The sequence below is a fragment of the Geotrypetes seraphini genome, chromosome 3, assembly GCF_902459505.1.
Source record: "Geotrypetes seraphini chromosome 3, aGeoSer1.1, whole genome shotgun sequence".
Classification (NCBI taxonomy): domain Eukaryota; kingdom Metazoa; phylum Chordata; class Amphibia; order Gymnophiona; family Dermophiidae; genus Geotrypetes; species Geotrypetes seraphini.
The window spans coordinates 153,360,836-153,379,210 of record NC_047086.1 but is presented as its reverse complement, the minus strand read 5'-3'; the positions used below and the strand labels follow the sequence as shown (position 1 = coordinate 153,379,210).

Here is an 18,375-nt window from a genome sequence, read left to right as displayed (position 1 = left end):
AAAAAGCTACACCATAGGCACACATATCATGGGTGTGCCTTATTGGAGCGCAATATATGCACTATTGGATAGAGGGGAGGTGCAAGCGGCAACTTTCAACAAGGGCACATAAGACATGCCTTTAGTACACACATCCTAGACATGTGCTTTTGGAGATTTTTCCCCCATAACTATTATACAACTATACTAATATAATTTACTAGTCTTTAAGCCCGTTACATTAACGGGTGCTAGAATAGACGTGTCTGTCTGTCTTTCTTTCTTTCTCGCTCCTTGGCCGCTGTTTGTCTGTCTGTCTGTCTCTCTGGCCCCCTGTCTGTTTATCATTCTTTCTGTCTGTGTCTCTCCCTGGCCCTGTGTCTGTCTTTCTTTCTGTCTGTCTCTCACCCTGGCCCCCTGCCTATCTCTCTCTGCCCCCCCCCCTGAGCATACCAAGATTGCTGCCTGCCCTCCAGCACACCCCTCCCCCCAAAGAAGCCCCTTTTCCCTCTCCCCCTCCACTTCCCTGTGCAGCAGTAGCAGCCAGACAACCTTGCAGCACTTCGAAGGACACCCTCCTGCCGTTGCTCTCACCGCCATATGCACCGTAAGCCACCGCATGCCACACGCGCCGCAAGCCGCCACACGCTGCAAATGAAACAAGGAAGCCCAAATCACAACAGCAGGGATCACTCCATTTCAACTGCGCATGCGCGGGTATGGGTTTTATTACAGAGGATGTGAATGGTATATTAAAAAAAAAAATTATTATGAGCCACAGCTAGAACACAAGCCTGAGACACACTTTTAACTATACCGACACCTCCGGACCTGCTGGTGCCGCACTTGGTGAATCACCCTAGTATCACAAGAAGACCTGTTGGTGAAGCTGAGTGATGCCTAGAAGCTGAACTTCAGTTTGCCTGGAAATAGCTGCGCTCACTTCCTAGATTCTGCTCTGGTCCTGTTTGCAAGTTCAGACTTGATTTTGATTAGTCATCATGCACCCCCCCCCCTCTCCAAATTACAACACTGAGAGAAAAAATGAAAACTGAGAGAAAAAATCTGAGGTTTTTGTTGACGCTGCCTATGGGATTGTTTATTTATGTCTGATGGGCTCGGCTTTTAACATAAATAGCCCTATGAATAACACTCAATAAATTATTCTTGTTTCCCAAACAGACTGCATTTATTTCCTCTGCATTCAGAGTTCAGACATTTATTTATGCATGTATAGCTGTAAACAAGTATGCAATCCAACGAAAAACTGAAGCTAGCACTTGGTTCATGATTCATGGTTCATGGGAGGCTCATACTCTGTCTAATGAAGAGGTGCTGAAAAGTTCTCAGCCCAACCAAACAACTTCCTAAATTCTGAGCGTTATTTTGTAACTGGAGCTGAAATGAGTGTTATCTTATTTCTTTAGGTGCCAATTTGCAGAAACGAAATTCTATGGTTTTTGTTATCATCGTTTCAGATCATTGATTGAACCATGTCCACATCATTCTCTTCTTGGTTGGGCTGAGAACTTTTCCGCACCCCCTCATACATACTGTTCTGTGTCTATTCAGTTATTTTGGATGAGAGAGAGAGTAGAGTGATCATGTGAGGAATGATGAGAATGCCAATGTTACAGTTTATCAAATCAAGTTACAGCCTATGATTTTGCTGCTACAATTATTGTTATATCTGTTATTTAATTAAGGATTATGCAAATTTTGAAAAAGAAGCAATAAACATTTGCACCATATAATGAAAGAAATTCTACATTAATTTATTCTGCCATATCACTTGTTAGAATAATTAGAAAACTTCAAATCCAACCCGACTTCACATTTTTATAGATAAACATATGCCTGTTTTCGGAGTAAAGCAGAAGTATTATTATGCCATTTAGTGTGGGTAACACCAAACTGAAATAACACAAGTAAAAAGTACAAAATAAGATGAGATCAGGTCAATGCAAATAGTTCAGTTGCTCTTTGCTGTGCTATAACACCTAATTAAAATTTGTTTCAGTACCTTTTCTTGTGTGTGCAGGCAGGGTTCTTGACCTGTGTGTATGTGCAGATAAAACACTACCTCCTAGCCCTGATGTGGAACTTAAACATTTAACTCTCCTCCTCACAACCCTGTCACTTATTGTAGTTAAACCGAGAGTCAGCTATGGGTTCAGCACGAGTGGATTTGCCTCTCTTCTCCATTGTCTGAGCATTGGGACAGTAGAGCCTGAGGGCCTACAAAAGTAGGGGGCCTATTATCCCCTAACCTCCATCTAGTACTTTTTGTAACGCCTGCTTCAGGGTGGTTCTGGGTTCAGGGAAAATCTTTCAATTCCATTCGATTTGGCCTATTGAATCAATTTTTCAATTTTATTTGCTTTTCCTGCCCAATTGGGTGTTTATGTTCAAACATCCTGGAGGGTTTATTTTGTAGCCTTTTCACTCATCCTACCCCCTTTTGCCCTCTCCATCCCCACGCCAGCGCTGGTCCTAGCTTATGCTCGCAGTCTAACACTAACTCAGGCAGCATACACATTTCAAATCTGACATATTATAATCACAAAATAGAAAATAAAATTATTTCTTTCTACCTTTCACTGCCATATCCAACATTTATTTCTTTCTCACTGTCTACCATTTCTCTCTCTCCCTGCCTTGTGCCCTGGGTCAAACCACTCTATTCCCTTCCATGCAGCATCTCTCCCTTTCTCCCCTCTATTATCATGTGCAACATTTCTTTCTTTCTCCCCATGCACCATCTTTCCATGCCCTTCACCCTATGTCCAACATTTCTCCCTCTCTCTTCTCCATGCATGTCTCCCTTCCCTCCACCATATGCAGGATTTATCCCTCTCACCCCTTTCTACTCTCCCTTTCATCTCTCCTTTCCTCTTCTCCACCACAACAATTCTTCCTTTCTCCTCTCTCCACCCATGTGCAGTATATTTCCTCCCTCCCACCCATCCCCCTGTGCAGCAGCTTTTCATCCCACCCTCCCACCCGATCAGAGCTCTGCCTCTGTTAACTGTCCACCACCACCGCTGCTGCTTTAGAGGGCCTGGAGGTATGTCAGGTCTCACCGGGGAGTTGGGGGTGGGGGTGTTGGTCACTGAATCGGAGAGTCAAATTTTTGCGGACAGCAAATCAATTTGAATTGATTCAAATAGGCGAATCTGGCAGCTCTAATCCGGGGCCCAATGTGGTTGGAGTCCCCTGAAGGCAGCCTCCATTGGTCCCTCACATGGTTAGTGCTTAGTGCTTCCACCTGGGAAAAGAACATAAGAACATAAGAAATGCCATTGCTGGGTCAGACCAGTGGTCCATCGTGCCCAGCAGTCCGCTCACGCAGCGGCCCTTAGGTCAAAAACCAGTGCCCTAACTGAGACAAGTCTTACCTGCGTACATTCTGGTTCAGCAGGAACTTGTCTTAATTTGTCTTGAATCCCTGGAGGGTGTTTTCCCCTATAACAGACTTCGGAAGAGCGTTCTAGTTGTCTACCACTCTCTGGATGAAGAAGAACTTCCTTACATTTGTACGGAATCTATCCCCTTTCAGCTTTAGGGAGTGCCCTCTCCTTCTCCCTACCTTGGAGAGGGTGAACAATCTGCCTTTATCTACTAAGTCTATTCCCTTCATTATCTTGAATGTTTCGATCATGTCCCCTCTCAGTTTTCTCTTTTCAAGGGAGAAGAGGCCCAGTTTCTCCAATCTCTCACTGTACGGCAACTCCTCCAGCCCTTTAACCATTTTAGTCGCTCTTCTCTGGACCCTTTTGAGTAGTACTGTGTCCTTCTTCATGTACGGTGACCAGTGCTGGACGCAGTACTCCAGGTGAGAGCGCACCATGGTCCGATACAGTGGTATGATAACCTTCTCCAATCTGTTTGTGTTCCCTTTCTTTATCATTCCTAGCATTCTGTTTGCCCTTTTCCAAACCACCATGCATTGCGCGGATGGCTTCATCGACTTGTCAATCAGAACTTCCAAATCTCTTTCCTGGGAGGTCTCTCCAATTACCGCCCCGGACATCCTGTATTCGTGCATGAGATTTTCGTTACCGACATACATCACTTTACACTTATCCATGTTGAACCTCATTTGCCATGTCGATGCCCAGTTCTAGAGCTTGATTATGTCACGTTGCAGATCTTCGTAATCCCCATGTTTCTTTACTACTCTGAATAACTTCGTATCGTCTGCAAATTTAATCACCTCACTCGTCGTACCAATGTCCAGATCGTTTATAAAGATGTTGAAGAGCATGGGTCCAAGCATGTTGTTCATGTGGAACCTTGTCAAACGCCTTCTGAAAATCCAGATATACAATTTCACTCTTCTCTGGACCCTTTCGAGTAGTACTATGTCCTTCTTTATGTATGGTGACCAGTGCTGGTTGCAGTATTCCAGGTGAGGACGTACCATGGCTCGGTAAAGCGGCATGCTAACCTTCTCCAATCTGTTCGTGATCCCCTTCTTAATCATTCCTAGCATTCTGTTCGCCCTTTTCGCTGCCGCCGCACATTGCGCGGACTGCTTCGTTGGCTTATCGACCAGTACTTTCAAATCTTTTTCCTGGGGAGTCTCTTCAAGTACTGCACCGGACATCCTGTATTCGTGTATAAGATTTTTGTTACTGACATGCATCACCTTACACTTATCCACGTTAAACCTCATTTGCCATGTTGTGGCCCATTTCTCGAGTGTGTTTATGTCGCGTTGCAGGTCTTCACAATTCTCCTGCATCTTCACTACTTTGAATAACTTCATATCATCTGCAAATTTATCACCTCACTCGTCGTACCAATTTCCAGGTCAGTTATAAATATGTTGAAGAGCACCGAAACCTGTGGCACTCCACTTGTGATGCTTTTCCAGTCCGAGTATTGTCCATTTACCCCCACTCTCTGTTTCCTATCTGCCAACCAGTTTTTAATCCACATGAGTATATCGCCCTCGATTCCATGGCTTGCAATTTTTCGAATTAGTCATTTATGCGGAACCTTGTCTAACGCCTTCTGAAAATCCAGATATACAATGTCGACTGGGTCACCTTTGTCTATCTGCCTGTTTACTCCCTTGAAGAAGTGTAGCAAGTTCGTTATGCAAGATCTTCCTTTGCTGAAGCCTTTTCCATTCCTTAAATGAAGTCTTCTTGTCTCTGAACACTTCCTTCACTGCTACAGTATTATTGGGTGGGTTCACCCTCTTCTCCCTTTAGGAAAAATCTAAAACGAGTTCTGTAAACAAGGTTGGCTAATAAACTAAACAGACTTATTTGAACTATATACATAAGCCTAGTCATAAAACCTTTTGTCAAACACTTTCAATAGTTTCAGTGATCACACACTTAAGCAATATGCAGTTAAACCAACAGCATTAGCCTATATTTCAGATATCCAAATTCATTAACTCAGTCTTTTCAACCTTTTAACTCTCAGGTCTATTTTAGTCTTGTGGGCACCAACATGGGGTTACAAGTTGGTGCAAGTGTAACGGTACCTAGCAGGGTTCCCAAATAACTCCAACAAAACCAAGGGATTCAACAAGAAGAGGAATTATAAGATTTATTAGATAGCAATGGGAGAAAAGAGGGTAAGCTCTTTAAATAGGTACTAATCGGTAAAATTAGATAATGCAAGATGTTAATACTATAGGGTAAATTACAGAGGCAAATGAATGTTACAGGTTACCCCTCTGAATTGGCAACTGTTCAATGGCCTGATTAACTTCTATAATCTGCAATCGGTTTGACACGCTTACCACTACTTTGTATACTCAACTCAACTTACCAGTCTAAGAAAGTATCTGGAAATGTTGCAGCTGCTTGCGTTGGGTACCATGATCCTTGGCATCCACGTTCTCACTGGCCCTCTAGTCAGCTCGTCAGCTCAGGAACTCTGAATCACCTACTACGCTAGTTGAAAACAAACCAATAAGAGAAAACCCTAATCTAAAAAAAAAAAAAAAAGGGGGCTAACTAGATGCAAAGAAAAAACAAACAGGGGTTTGCTATCTATCCCTCCCCAACAACAATGGCTTCTGTGCTCACATTCAGGCAGACTCTTCCCACCCATCCTAGGCCTACTGTTATCACTGACTGACTACCACTAGCCCCCAAAGGCAGACTCTGAGACAGGTCTCAGGCTCCAGTACAGTTCTTGGAGGGTAGGGTTACATGCAGTTTCCAGGGGCACACTCCGCCAGTTAAATTTCTCTGGGGAGAGGGGTGAGGCTGTTTGGGGCTCACTTGGGCCTTCTTTACTCCTTCTCACATGGATCCCTTATGTGGCTCTTCTCTCTGCTCCCAGCATCTCACGCTCTGTCTCTCCTGAAGTGTGGGGCTTCTGTGGCCAGGTCCTCCCCCTCTAATGCAGATCTTTCTATAGGCAGCTCTCTCTCTCTTTTCCTACTCTCATGCAGGTCTCTTCTCCAGCTCCTAACCAGGCTCTCCCTCTCCAGTGTCCCCTAGGGCTCATCTCTTCTAAGAAGCTCCCTGTAACTGGTCAATCTCTCAGCAGTTCCACTCCTCCTCGGGTTACCAGATGTCCGGAATTCCCCGGACATGTCCTCCTTTTGAGGGCATGTCCGGGGGTCCAGACAGCTTTTCAAAACTTTGTAAGGGTTTCTAAAAGCCTCCTTTCAATCGCATCAGGCAGGAGGCAATCCGAGCATGCGCGGCTGTCACGTAATGATGTCATGCTCATGCACACATACGTGTAACGTCATCGTGTGATATACGTGCATGCACGGATTGCTTCCTGTCCAACCAAAGCAGGCAGTGGGGGAGGGGGAGGGGGGGGCATTGCTAGGGCGGGACTGGGGCAGAGATGGGTGGACCTGGGGGCAAACCTAGGGTGTCCGGATTTTACAATTGTAAAATCTGGCAACCCTACCTCCTCCTGCAGCTTGCAGCTCTGCTCTGGCCCAGGCTTGTCTGTGTTTCCTCTTCCGGTCAGCCTGCTTCTTCCTCACTCCTGCAGCATGGCTTCTCATTGTCCTGCCTCCTGGTCCCTTCTTCTTCCCAGTGTCCCCAGGGTTCTTCTCCTCCCTCAGCACTGCCACTTTCTTCTGCTGGGCCCCTGATTAGCCCAGCACTCTCAGTCCTTCCCTGGGCTCCTTTGTTCCCTTATTTAGTCTCTTGAATCTTTACACCTCTTCCATTTCTGACTGCCAACACTGTAACTGCAGCTCCTCCCAAATTTCTCAGTTTAGACACATAGGTGAGTGTGGCTGTGTGCCTAAATTCCTCCTCTCCTCTCCTTTCCAACCCACCCTCACCCAATCCCCTAGGTCTCACTCATTTGTGGAAGCTCTCAGGGGTAGGTGGCTGCTGTCCTACCAGGCTGGCTGAGCCTGCTCCTACTGTAGTCTCCTTGGAGCTCTGAAAGTCGCTACTCTCCCTCTTAGCTGACTGCTCCCATGGAGCCTTCTCCCTCATTGGGCTACTGGTGCCGATTGTACCCTGGTAACTATAGTGCCATTCACATTCCCTTAGCCTAGTCCCTCTGTTGGGCTACTAGTGCTGATCATACCCTGATAGCTTCCCCCTCTGGGGTAGATCTAATCTAATCTAATCAGGAATTATTAATCACACTTTTCCTGTACAGGTTCAAGGCGATTTACAGGCTAAGAGACCCATGTAGCAACATAAGGAAAATTTACAGCACAGAGAAGTAAATATTGTTTCAGAAGGGATGATACAATGCCCCGCTATGGGTCAGATTTCTGACACCTGAGTGTAAAATCTAAGTTTAATCGGGATAAATCCCGATTCCATAGGGGATTCTCAAACTCAGGTTCTATGTTTAATAGAGGAATTCTTTGAACAGCAATGTGTAGTAATTGGAAATATTTATATCACTGAGCACCACAGCAGCCTGCCTGAGCGATAATCACCAGCGGGAACCTACATAACAGAAGGGCTCTTTTTCATACTACTGCTATTTATTATTGCTATAGCGCTATCAGATGCACGCAGTGCTACACATTAAACAATCAAGAGACGGTCTCTACTCGAAAGATCTTACAATCTAATTAAGATAGATATACAGGACAAAGGTGAATCTATGCATATTGCTCAAGTAGGGATTTACAAAAGGACTGATTAAGCAGATAGGGTAGGAGACAGATTGAATTCTTAGGGCTGGATTCACTAAACTCACCTAAGTGAAGCGATCCGATCCGTGGGCGATCCGTGGCCGAGTCTTCCCAGGCGACCGATTCACAACGCGTCCTCATGCAAATTGCAGCGATCGGAGGCACGCCCCACAGCAACCCCATGGATCACTGCAGAGCGATCCAGATGCATGCACAGACCATCTTCTTTGCCTGTAGATGCGGTCCGGGCATGTGCTGGCTCTCCACACAACAAGCGAGTTCAAAATGGGGGGATGGGGGGGGGGGTGTTTGCTGGAAAAGAACACGCTTTGCTAACAGAACAGAGCACGCTGCAGCCAGATTAGAACACGCTTTAAACCCGCGGGTTAAAATCACGGGCTCGAAGGGCGGCAGAGAGGCAGGGTGGCAGAGAGCAGGGCACTTTTGCTCAAGAGAGATGTTTTATTTCAGGGCTGCAGGACTGAGATTTCAGGGCGGCAGAAAGCAGGACAGTCAGAAAGGACATGAGCGACTTGTCCTCAGCAGTCGCTTCTTTTTTGATTGGCCAGTCCAGCCAGTGTTCCTTCTTCTTTTTAGTGAATCGCTGCCTTCCTACGTTGCATGCCATTTCCCCTCATTTGCATGTACGGATCGGATACGGAGGAAGGTTAGTGAATCGGGTCAAGGTCGCAGTGATCGGGACACGATCGGTACGCTTAGTGAATCTAGGCCTTAGTTCTTTCTCAGACCTGACCACTAATGGCTTTCCTTTACCACTTTTACTTTTACCTCTGGCAATTGGGTAGCTACTAGTCAATTCATCTTTCTCTTTTCTGTGCTGCGGTGACCTCTAGTGGTCATACAGAACACTACACTTATATTTGCAATACAGTAGAAGTGAAAGCAGATGAGTTTGTCTTTTTTTTTTTTCCTGCTTAAAATAATGCAACAAAGACTCCAATCATACGTTGAGCAAGAACTACCCGAAGTTCAGGCTGGTTTTAGAAAAGGTCAAGGAACAAGAGACCTTATTGCCAATGTTAGATGGAAATTGGAGAAGAACAAAGAATACCAAAAACTACAATAAAGCTTTTGACTGTGAGGATCACAATAAACTAAGGAGAACTTTAGTACAAATGGGAATATCCAAACACATAACTCAGCTGACAGAGAGCATATATGAAAATCAAGAAGCTGCAGTGTGAACTGAATACAGCAATAAAACATGGTGTCAGGCAAGGATGCATCTTGTCACCTCATCTATTCAACCTGTACAATGAAACCATCTTCAGAAAAGCAAATTTGGAAGAAGAGAGTGTCGATTTCAAAGTTGATGGCCAAAATATAAACAACCTGCGCTATGCAAATAAAACACCGCTCATCACTAGCAGCAAAGAAGACATGCTGTATCTGCTGAGAAAAGTCAAAGCCAAAAATCATAACATGGGATTAGAACTGAACATAAACAAGACAAAAATTATGAACATGGAAAATGATGAAGATTTTGAGCTTGAAGGCGATAGAATAGAAGTTGTAAAGGATTTCAATCTCCTGGGCAATTTTGTAAACTAAGAAGCAACTAGCAAGGAGGAAATACTCCGCAGAATAGCACTTGGTTGCTCTTCAATGAAGATTCTCGACAAAGTATTCAAAGGCAAGGAGGTAACACTCCAAATGAAGATCAGACTTGTCCACGCACTCATTTTCATAGTGGTCAGTTATGGATGCGAAAGCTGGACACTACAGAAACAAAACAGAAAGAAGATTGACTCATTTGAGCTTTGGTGCTGGAGAAGGATTTTAGGTGTGCCGTTGACTGCCAGAAGATCTAACAAATCATTTCTGGAAGAGATCAAACTGACTATGTCCCTTGAAGCCCAAATGATGATGTTACGACTGTCTTATTTTGGTCACACCATCAGAAGAGATAGATCACTGGAGAAGGACTTCATGTTTGGGTAGATCACAGGAAGCAGGCGAAGAGGGTGACCTGCAAGTAGGGTTTCCAGATTTTACATTTGTAAAATCCACACCCCTAGACCCACCCCCAGGCCTACCCATCCCCGCCCCGTTATGCCCCAGTCTAGCCTCTAATCCCGCCCTAGCCCTGCTCTCGCTGCTTGCTCTGGTCAGGGCAGGAGGGCATCCATGAATGTGCGGATGTCCTCTTGTCTGACAAAATTTCAGAGGGAAGCTTTGCAAAACCCGGACAAAGTGCTGGGTTTTGAAAAGCCGTCCGGATCCCCAGACATGTTCTCAAAAGGAGAACATGTCTGGGGAAATCCGGACAACTGGTAACCCTACCTGCAATTGGATGGCTGGACACGTTGAAAACAACCATAAGAATGACGCTGAAGGACCTTTACGGACTAGCACAAAACCGATTTCTTTTTCAGATCTGCAGCTCATCAAGTCGCTAGGACTCGAGCATGAGTTGATGGCACATAACAACAACTCTAAATAAAAGTTTGCTAATAGTCTTCGTTCCTTGAGGGGAATGTGAAGGATAGAAACCAATCTAGTCAGATTTCTACAAACAATAATAAATTATTACTCATAATGACTGGTGTTGCCATTCAACAAATTACGTATAATTAGAAAGATTGGAGTAGATTAAATTATAATTTTGGGTGGAATTCTTTATGTCATGTTTATAAAATGGAGAGATTTATTGCAATTCAGCGGGGTTGTTTCAGGAAATTTCAAGATGTGTGGGAGCCATTAACAAAATATTTTACTGTTTAGATGAAATTGTTTCCCTTAAATTTACAAGTTCAATAGTGAGGGGGGAAGGGGGGTTATTTTACTATTACATATTCTATAAGATATTTGATTATATGGTAGGAAAGGGTGGGAAGGGGGGAGGTGATAAGAGTTTATGTTTTGTACCAATGATGATTATTAAGTGATGTATTTATTGTTAATTTGTTTGAACAAATGTCACACTTATTGTAAGTTTGTAAATGAATAAAGAATTAAAAACAAAAAAAAAAAAAAACCCAAACCAATCTATTAAATAATGGACATCAGTATGAGCCCTTCGAAAGTAAACAAGGGATTATGGGCTCGGGCAATAACTTATAGGTGACCAGCACTAGACATAAGTCTAAATAAGAATTGCCCCATACATCATTTAGTCCTTTTCAATATAACCACTATAACCAGTGTAATATAAATATCGAATAAATACCTTTTTAACATTAGCATCAAGGGAGAAGGCAAAATGAAAAATAATAAAGAAAAAAATAGAAAAAATCATCATCATCATCAGCTTGGTTTCTATCCTTCACATTCCCCTCAAGGGACGAAGACTGTTAGCCAACTTTTATTTAGATTTCTCGACCTTAGAATTACAGGGTTCTAAGTGACAATTTTCAGTAATGACTTCTGGGTTCTATCTGACATCATCTTTATATTATCATCATGTAGTATGTGGAGAAACTCTGTTCTGGTGTTAAATTAATAAATAAATCCACCCATGTCATTGAACACCAAATTGCCCCACAAACCTCCACTTCAAATTCCTGAGAATGACTTTCGGTACAGTTAGAACCAAGTAATTCTAAGGTCGCGATTTGTTTAGACAATATTGGCTATATTAGTTTGCAGGGTTTTGTTTTTTTGAGTTGACATAACAACAACAACATGCATCTTTATGTAGCTGAGGAATAGCTTAATAAGTAGAGCCGCAGATCTTTGTGACTGGGCCTAATGCTGGGCACGATCTGGCAGCAGTAATACACTGCACAGGAGAAATACATGGCAAATCACTCCTATATCATGCCAGGAAAACTATAAGGTTGTGGGGGTCCCTCACTATATGGTTGCTAGGAGACAGTTCCACTCAAGGGCACAAATGGATGTGTTTTAAACACTGTAAATAAATATTCTAATTTAATGTCATAATATATTTTCTATACTGTGAGTAGCTATGACTTATTTATATCTATCTATCTATATATATATTCTAGACCAGCCTCGATACTTAGTAAGGCTCTCAGACAAATACTTCTAATAAAAATACATTAGAGTTAAAAGATTACTTAAAAAAAAAGCCTCACAAAATCAGAGTTCCCCAAGTTAAAAGCAATTGATCAATATTCAGTAGAACAGCTGCTATTTAAAGACAAGAGAATTACTTATCGATTTATCTTTAAAGAATGTTCTGCCAAATTCTCTAAGTAGGACTGCTAACTTTGTAGTTCTAAACCTAAAGAGAGTGGTTATCTTTTTAAGTTAGCACCGCTGTTTGAGTCAGATAATATTCAGGTACACTGTTTTGTGGTCTATTCAGTTTCCTGATTGCCAACCTAAAACTCCCATCATGAAACTTCCATGCTGCGTCTGACTGGGTCTAAGCGATAGTACAGTTTAGCAGTGGCTGATCTGTATGTTGACTGTAGTAATGTAACAACTTGAGGGCGAAAGCCTCCCTGTGCTTGTTTGCCTAAATTTCTGTGCCAGATTTTACATTGTTCACATAACCATCTGGATGCCCACAGTTTGATGTGTATTTTACAAAAGGTTCTCTGAATGCAGAGGCTATTATAAAAACACTGTAAGACCATGGGAAATAATTTTTTTTTTTTTTTGTGGCATTAACACTGGGAATTTTTCAAAATGAATGACATCACGTGGGGTTCTTCATGTGTAATGCTGGCATATAACTCAACGTAAAACTGTTCAATTAATACTTAACTGCATGTAACTATGTTTAAATTATGTGTACCGCATGTAACTATGCACGTAACTATGTTTAATTAATGTAAATCTGTTCAATTAATACTTAACTGCATGTAACCATGTCTAATTAATGTGAACCGCCTAGAACTCACTGGGTATGGTGGTATACAAGAATAAAGTTATTATTATTATTATTATATACCCATGTAAGTGGAAGATTTTGCAAACTATTCCCCCCCCTCCTTTTATCAAGCTGCGCTGTCGAGCAGCACAAGCTAAATGCTGAACCGCTCATAGGAACAGAATGGACGGCTCTAATATTACCAGATTTTACGGATGCAAAATCTGGACCCATAGACCCACCCCACAGGCTAGCCCAGGCACACCCCATCCCCACCCGTTACGCCCACGCCATGCCCCAGCCTCGCCCCTAGCCCTGCCTCTAGCCCCGTCCCCTCAGCCTGCTTGTTTCGGTTGGGAGGGCTTCCATGCATGTCCAGATGCCCCTTCCGAAGCAATCTGAGTTTTTAGAACCCGGACAAAGTGCCAGGTTTTGAAAAGCCATCCGGACGCCCGGACATGCCCTCTAAAAAACGGACATGTCCAGGTAAATAGGATGTATGGTAACTCTAGATGGTGTAGCTTGATAAAAGAGGTGGGGGGTATATGTATAACTTTCATGCTTCATTATTGTCCTGTACAGGTCATTTTGCCACTCCAGGATAGGTTCTCATTTGAAACTAATATCTACTGTTAAGAGTGTGCACTATGGCCCTGATTGTATAAAACATACCTAAAGTTAGGTGCTTAGATCGACATGTCTAGCCAATCTAGGTGCCTAACTTAATTATCTAATTAGGCTTAATCGGTGCAGAAAATTGAAAGCATCATTAAAAACAATTTAAAATCATTTTAAAAATTAGTTATCTGGTAGGCGTCTACCCCCAGGTGCCTACCAACAAGTATGCATGGCTAGGGGCTGATATCGGCAGATTTTGAGCAAGGTTTGATTTAGGCACTCAATTAGGCCAAAAAAACCCTGGCATAAATGGATGTGCACCTAAGGTTTCAACGCCTTCCAGCACCTAAGACCTCTTAGGTGCCTCTAGGTGCTATTCTATAAATGGTGCCTAGCAGATGATTGACAATTGCGCCACGTATAGAATCAGGCCCTAAGTGCTCAAGTGTATGCTCTCAACAATATTCATTTACAAACATAATAAAAGATGAAAGAAAAGCTTTGTGGGTGCCCATCCGTAATAATTTCCCATTCTGGGTCTTCATTTGAGTTAACGTCTAGAGCTTTAATCAGGAAAGTAGCAGTAACTAGCAACCAAAAGCCTGTTATAGAAATCATAAATAGTAGTAACAGGAAATGGAAGAGGAAAAGCTGATGAAAGGGTGTGAGGGGGGAGAAGAGACATTAACAGAGCAGCAGTTTGAAATATCAGAAGAGGACATGCCTGATTACAAACTGACACCACAATCAATGATAGTTCACTCTGACCACACATGCCATCAGAGGTGCACTTCTCAGAATATGATTTTGATGAGAGCTCATCATCAGTCCATCTTTTTTCAATATAATATCATATTTTAAATATTTCAAGCAATCCTACATATGCCATCTTCAGAATTTTGTTTCTCCAAAATTAGGGCTACCAGATTTTACGTTGTTTGAACATCGATCATCATTTTCAAATTAAACAATTTACCACACCACAGTAACCCACAGGATTTTAACGGCAATTTTAGAGCATCGGAGGCCCTAGTTCCTAACTTAGAACCTTCCTCAAATGAAAAGAAAACAAGTACCTAAGTCCTTTCTCTTCTTCTGCTATAAAGACCTTGCAATATGCTATCTTTTTTCATTGTGAAAGAAAACTCATGCTTCTTTGAAATCCACCAGGGTAATTGGAAGATAAGTCAATTTACTAAACCTATTAACTCCTGAACTTCACCTATTGATCACCATTGACAAAAGTGTAGAAAACAGAGCAGCCTTTCTGCTAAAGATTCTGGACATAAAAAATTTTTCCTTTGCCTACCTGTCTCATTAGTGTAATGGTTTTCTGGGCAAATCACGCAATCATAGCAGCATGTGTGTGGACTGGTTGATGTCTTCTTCATTTGTCCTGGTTGGCATTCATCGGAGCACTTGGACTGAATCTCCTACATTATCATTGGAAACAAACAGGATTATCTTCCTTGCTGCCAACACATCTGCTTATCCTGTAATTATCTAAGATGTGTTGTTCCCAATTAAGCATTATGTATAAGCAATGAGCAAAATATTGCTAAAATGGAGAAGCCACTGTTATCTCATGAGTATAATTATGATGTTATGTGCTTTGCAATAGAAAAACATGAATGACTTAACATATACTGGTTCAACAAGCTGGATTTGTGACAGAAGGAGCTTAGAAGGAAGGAATAATACAGGCAAAATATTGTTGTCTCCACACCATAAAAAAATAGTTTCCTAGGGTGCCAGACATCCGGGAAAACCCTGACATGTCCTCTTTTTAGAGGACTGTCTGGGTGCCTGGCGGAATTTACAAATCCCGGCAGTTTATCCGGGTTTCAGAAGTCCTCGACTTCAGGGCCACATCTGGAGGATGTCTGTGCATGAGCAGATGTCGATGTGATGATGTCATTCGCATGTGCATTTGTGCGTGATGTCATTGCTTTGACATCTGCACATGTACAGTTGCGTTCCTGAGCTCGGGGAGGTTCATGTGGGGTGGAGTGGGGTGGAGCTGGGGCAGAGCCAGATGTCCTCTTTTTTTATAGAGGAAATCTGGCAACCTATTGTTTCCAGTATTACATATTAGAAAACTTGGAATCACACACTCCCAAATATTTAGCCATATTTACCTGGCCAGGAATGGCTCCCAGCCAGTTAAATACCACTAAGCTGACTAACAGCTGATATTCAGTGGGAAATAGCTGGTCATCTCCCATTAAATATCCCAGTCAGCAGATTGGCCGGTAACTGGCTATGCTGCACAACATAGTGGTTCAGTGCCAATATTCAATGGTTTAGTAAATATTAATTGGTTTAGTAAATATTAATTGGTTTAGTAAATTTCTTTTGCAATGCTCCTATGAAGTATGTGTAGAGCAGGGATCTCAAAGTCCCTCCTTGAGGGCCGCAATCCAGTCGGGTTTTCAGGATTTCCCCAATGAATATGCATGAGATCTATGTGCATGCACTGCTTTCAATGCATATTCATTGGGGAAATCCTGAAAACCCGACTGGATTGCGGCCCCCAAGGAGGGACTTTGAGACCCCTGATGTAGAGGGTGAGATTTCATCTTCATGGACACCCAAATGTGGGGCACCACAGGGCTCCCCTTTGTCACCAATTCTGTTTAACATCTACATGACCTCATTGAAAAATTTTTGCCTTTCATCTGTTGCGACTATATTTACTTATGCGGATGATATTTTCATCCTACTAGAAGTTAGTCACGATCTTAGCGATTATAGGAATAGACAACTGCATCTCTAAGCTTCAGAGGTGGGCAAATTCCATCCAAATGAAATTGCTTTGGATCGGGCCTAGACTGGAAATTATCCCTGCTAATGTTGTAATGAAGTCAGGTATCTTATTACAACTTGATTTCACTTCCAGAGTCTTTGGTATTATTCTGGATTCTTCTCTTACTTTTAATGACCAGATAAACTCTTTGGCAAATAAATGTTTCTTCAATTTGCAAATGCTGAGAAAAGTTAGGTCATTATTTTATCATGAACACTACTCATTATTGGTACAGTCCACTATGCTTGCTCAATTGGACTATTGTAACTCTATTTATTTGGGTATCAAACAGGGTAGTCTAGACCGACTTCAACTGATACAGAATACAGCGGCTAAACTTATCTTTGGAAAGAGAAAATACGACCATGTTTCCCTATTATTGAGAAAGCTTCACTGGCTTCCAGTTCGTCATAGGATACAGTTTAAGTGCGCGTGTGTCGTTTTTAAATTCCTCTATGGAATATTCGATCCTTCAATTCCTCTATGTTGGAATGCTATTAGATCTTGCCACTCAAGGATTACAACAATTTATAAATTATCATTTCCATCCTCTAGAGGACTTAAATGTTCCGGGAAGCTTAGTAAATCTATGGCATTTAAATTGGTAGAGATCTGGAACAAATTCCCAGATTCCTTAAGACTGTCAGTTACAGCAATTTCGGAAAGATTTAAAAACTTGGCTGTTTACGCAATAGATTTTAAGATCACCAGCTGACAAACTGTAAATAAATTTCTATTTTAATCTTAACAAATAGTACTGTTTCAGGAATTGTTATTCTAATAGCACTCTCTCCATATGGTCTATTACTATGTTATTTTATATTTAATTAATTGTAAACCGAGTCGAGTTCCTTCGGGAAATGATCCGGTATATAAACTGAAGATTAGATTAGATTAGATCTGCTAAATCTAGTGGCCAGATAGACCCTCCTAAAAAGCAGGTCTATCTTTGGCTGCTATGCCTTAGCCATCCAGCGGCTGCACTTAGCCCGGCAATTCAATACTGAAGGCTGGATATGGCCCCAGCATTGAATATCCAGGTTCACCACCAACTGCAGGAGGTAACTGGGCTGCCTCATGTGCGGTGGCATAGTAAGGGGGGGGGGACTATTCCAAACACCATCTTGGTGGGGGTGCCAGAACCTCTCCGCCCCCTGATGCCATACTCCCTTCACCGCCCCTTCCCCTCCCCCTTCGTACCTCTTTAAAATCTTCACCAGCGCGAGCAACTACTCTAGCTGGCTGCTCACACCGGCCTGGCTTCCTCTGAAATTACTTCTGGATGGCGTCAGAGGAAAAGCCAGCTGGGGAAGCTGCTCATGCAGGCAAAGATTTTAAGAGGTACGGGGTGGGAAGGGAGGGCAAGAATGTGGCATGGAAGGAGTAGGGAGTGGAGCTGCAGCTGTCCCGCCTACGCGGGAACAAGAAGTCGCTGCAGAATGAAGGCTTCTGGTGCAGGCTTACAGCAGCAGGATCACCTCGCTGATGCTGCCGGCCTGCCCGAAAATTAAATATTCGACAGAGGAGGTAGGTGGGGAACAAGGGAGAGGCACTTGATTCTGGGCTGGGCCAGGGCTGGAGAGGCAGGGAGCCCATGCCACTGGATCCTGCTGGGGGAGGAAAGAAAGAAGAAAGAGAAGGAGAGATAGAGAAGCACTCGTGGGCTGGGGATTTGAAGGAAGGGACAGAGAAGCACCTTTGGGGTGGGGGGTGGGGTAGATTGAGAGAGAGAGAGAGAGAAGTAGCTATGGAGGAGGGGAGGGGAAGGTTGGAGGGAAGAAGAGAGAGAGTAGCACCCACGGAGGGGAGATTACATGCAGGTAGAACGAGAAATCACCCACTTGGAAGTGACTTGGAAGGAGAGAGAAACACTAAAAGAGTACAAAGGATGGCAAGTGGGACTAAGAGGTAAAAGGTGAAGGGCAGGGCAAGGGCAAGGCCGGTGGGAGGCTGGGGTTGGGGTAAGGACATGGTGGGGCAGAACTGAGGTAGGGCAAAGATGGGGCTGGTTTGAGTGAGAGTGAGGTCATGTGTTCTCTTTTTTTCACTTCACAAATATGGTAACCC

At 43.1% G+C, this 18,375-nt stretch overlaps 1 protein-coding gene across 1 annotated transcript in view; it reads right to left on the bottom strand.

The window, feature by feature from the left end:
* GPRC6A (G protein-coupled receptor class C group 6 member A) overlaps positions 1-18,375 on the bottom strand; it is a 61,576-nt gene that overhangs the window by 8,681 nt on the left and 34,520 nt on the right. Inside the window, exon 5 of the mRNA XM_033938405.1 lies at positions 14,812-14,935. Coding sequence (XP_033794296.1) covers positions 14,812-14,935 — 124 coding nt within the window. The remainder of the gene's footprint in view (positions 1-14,811; positions 14,936-18,375) is intronic.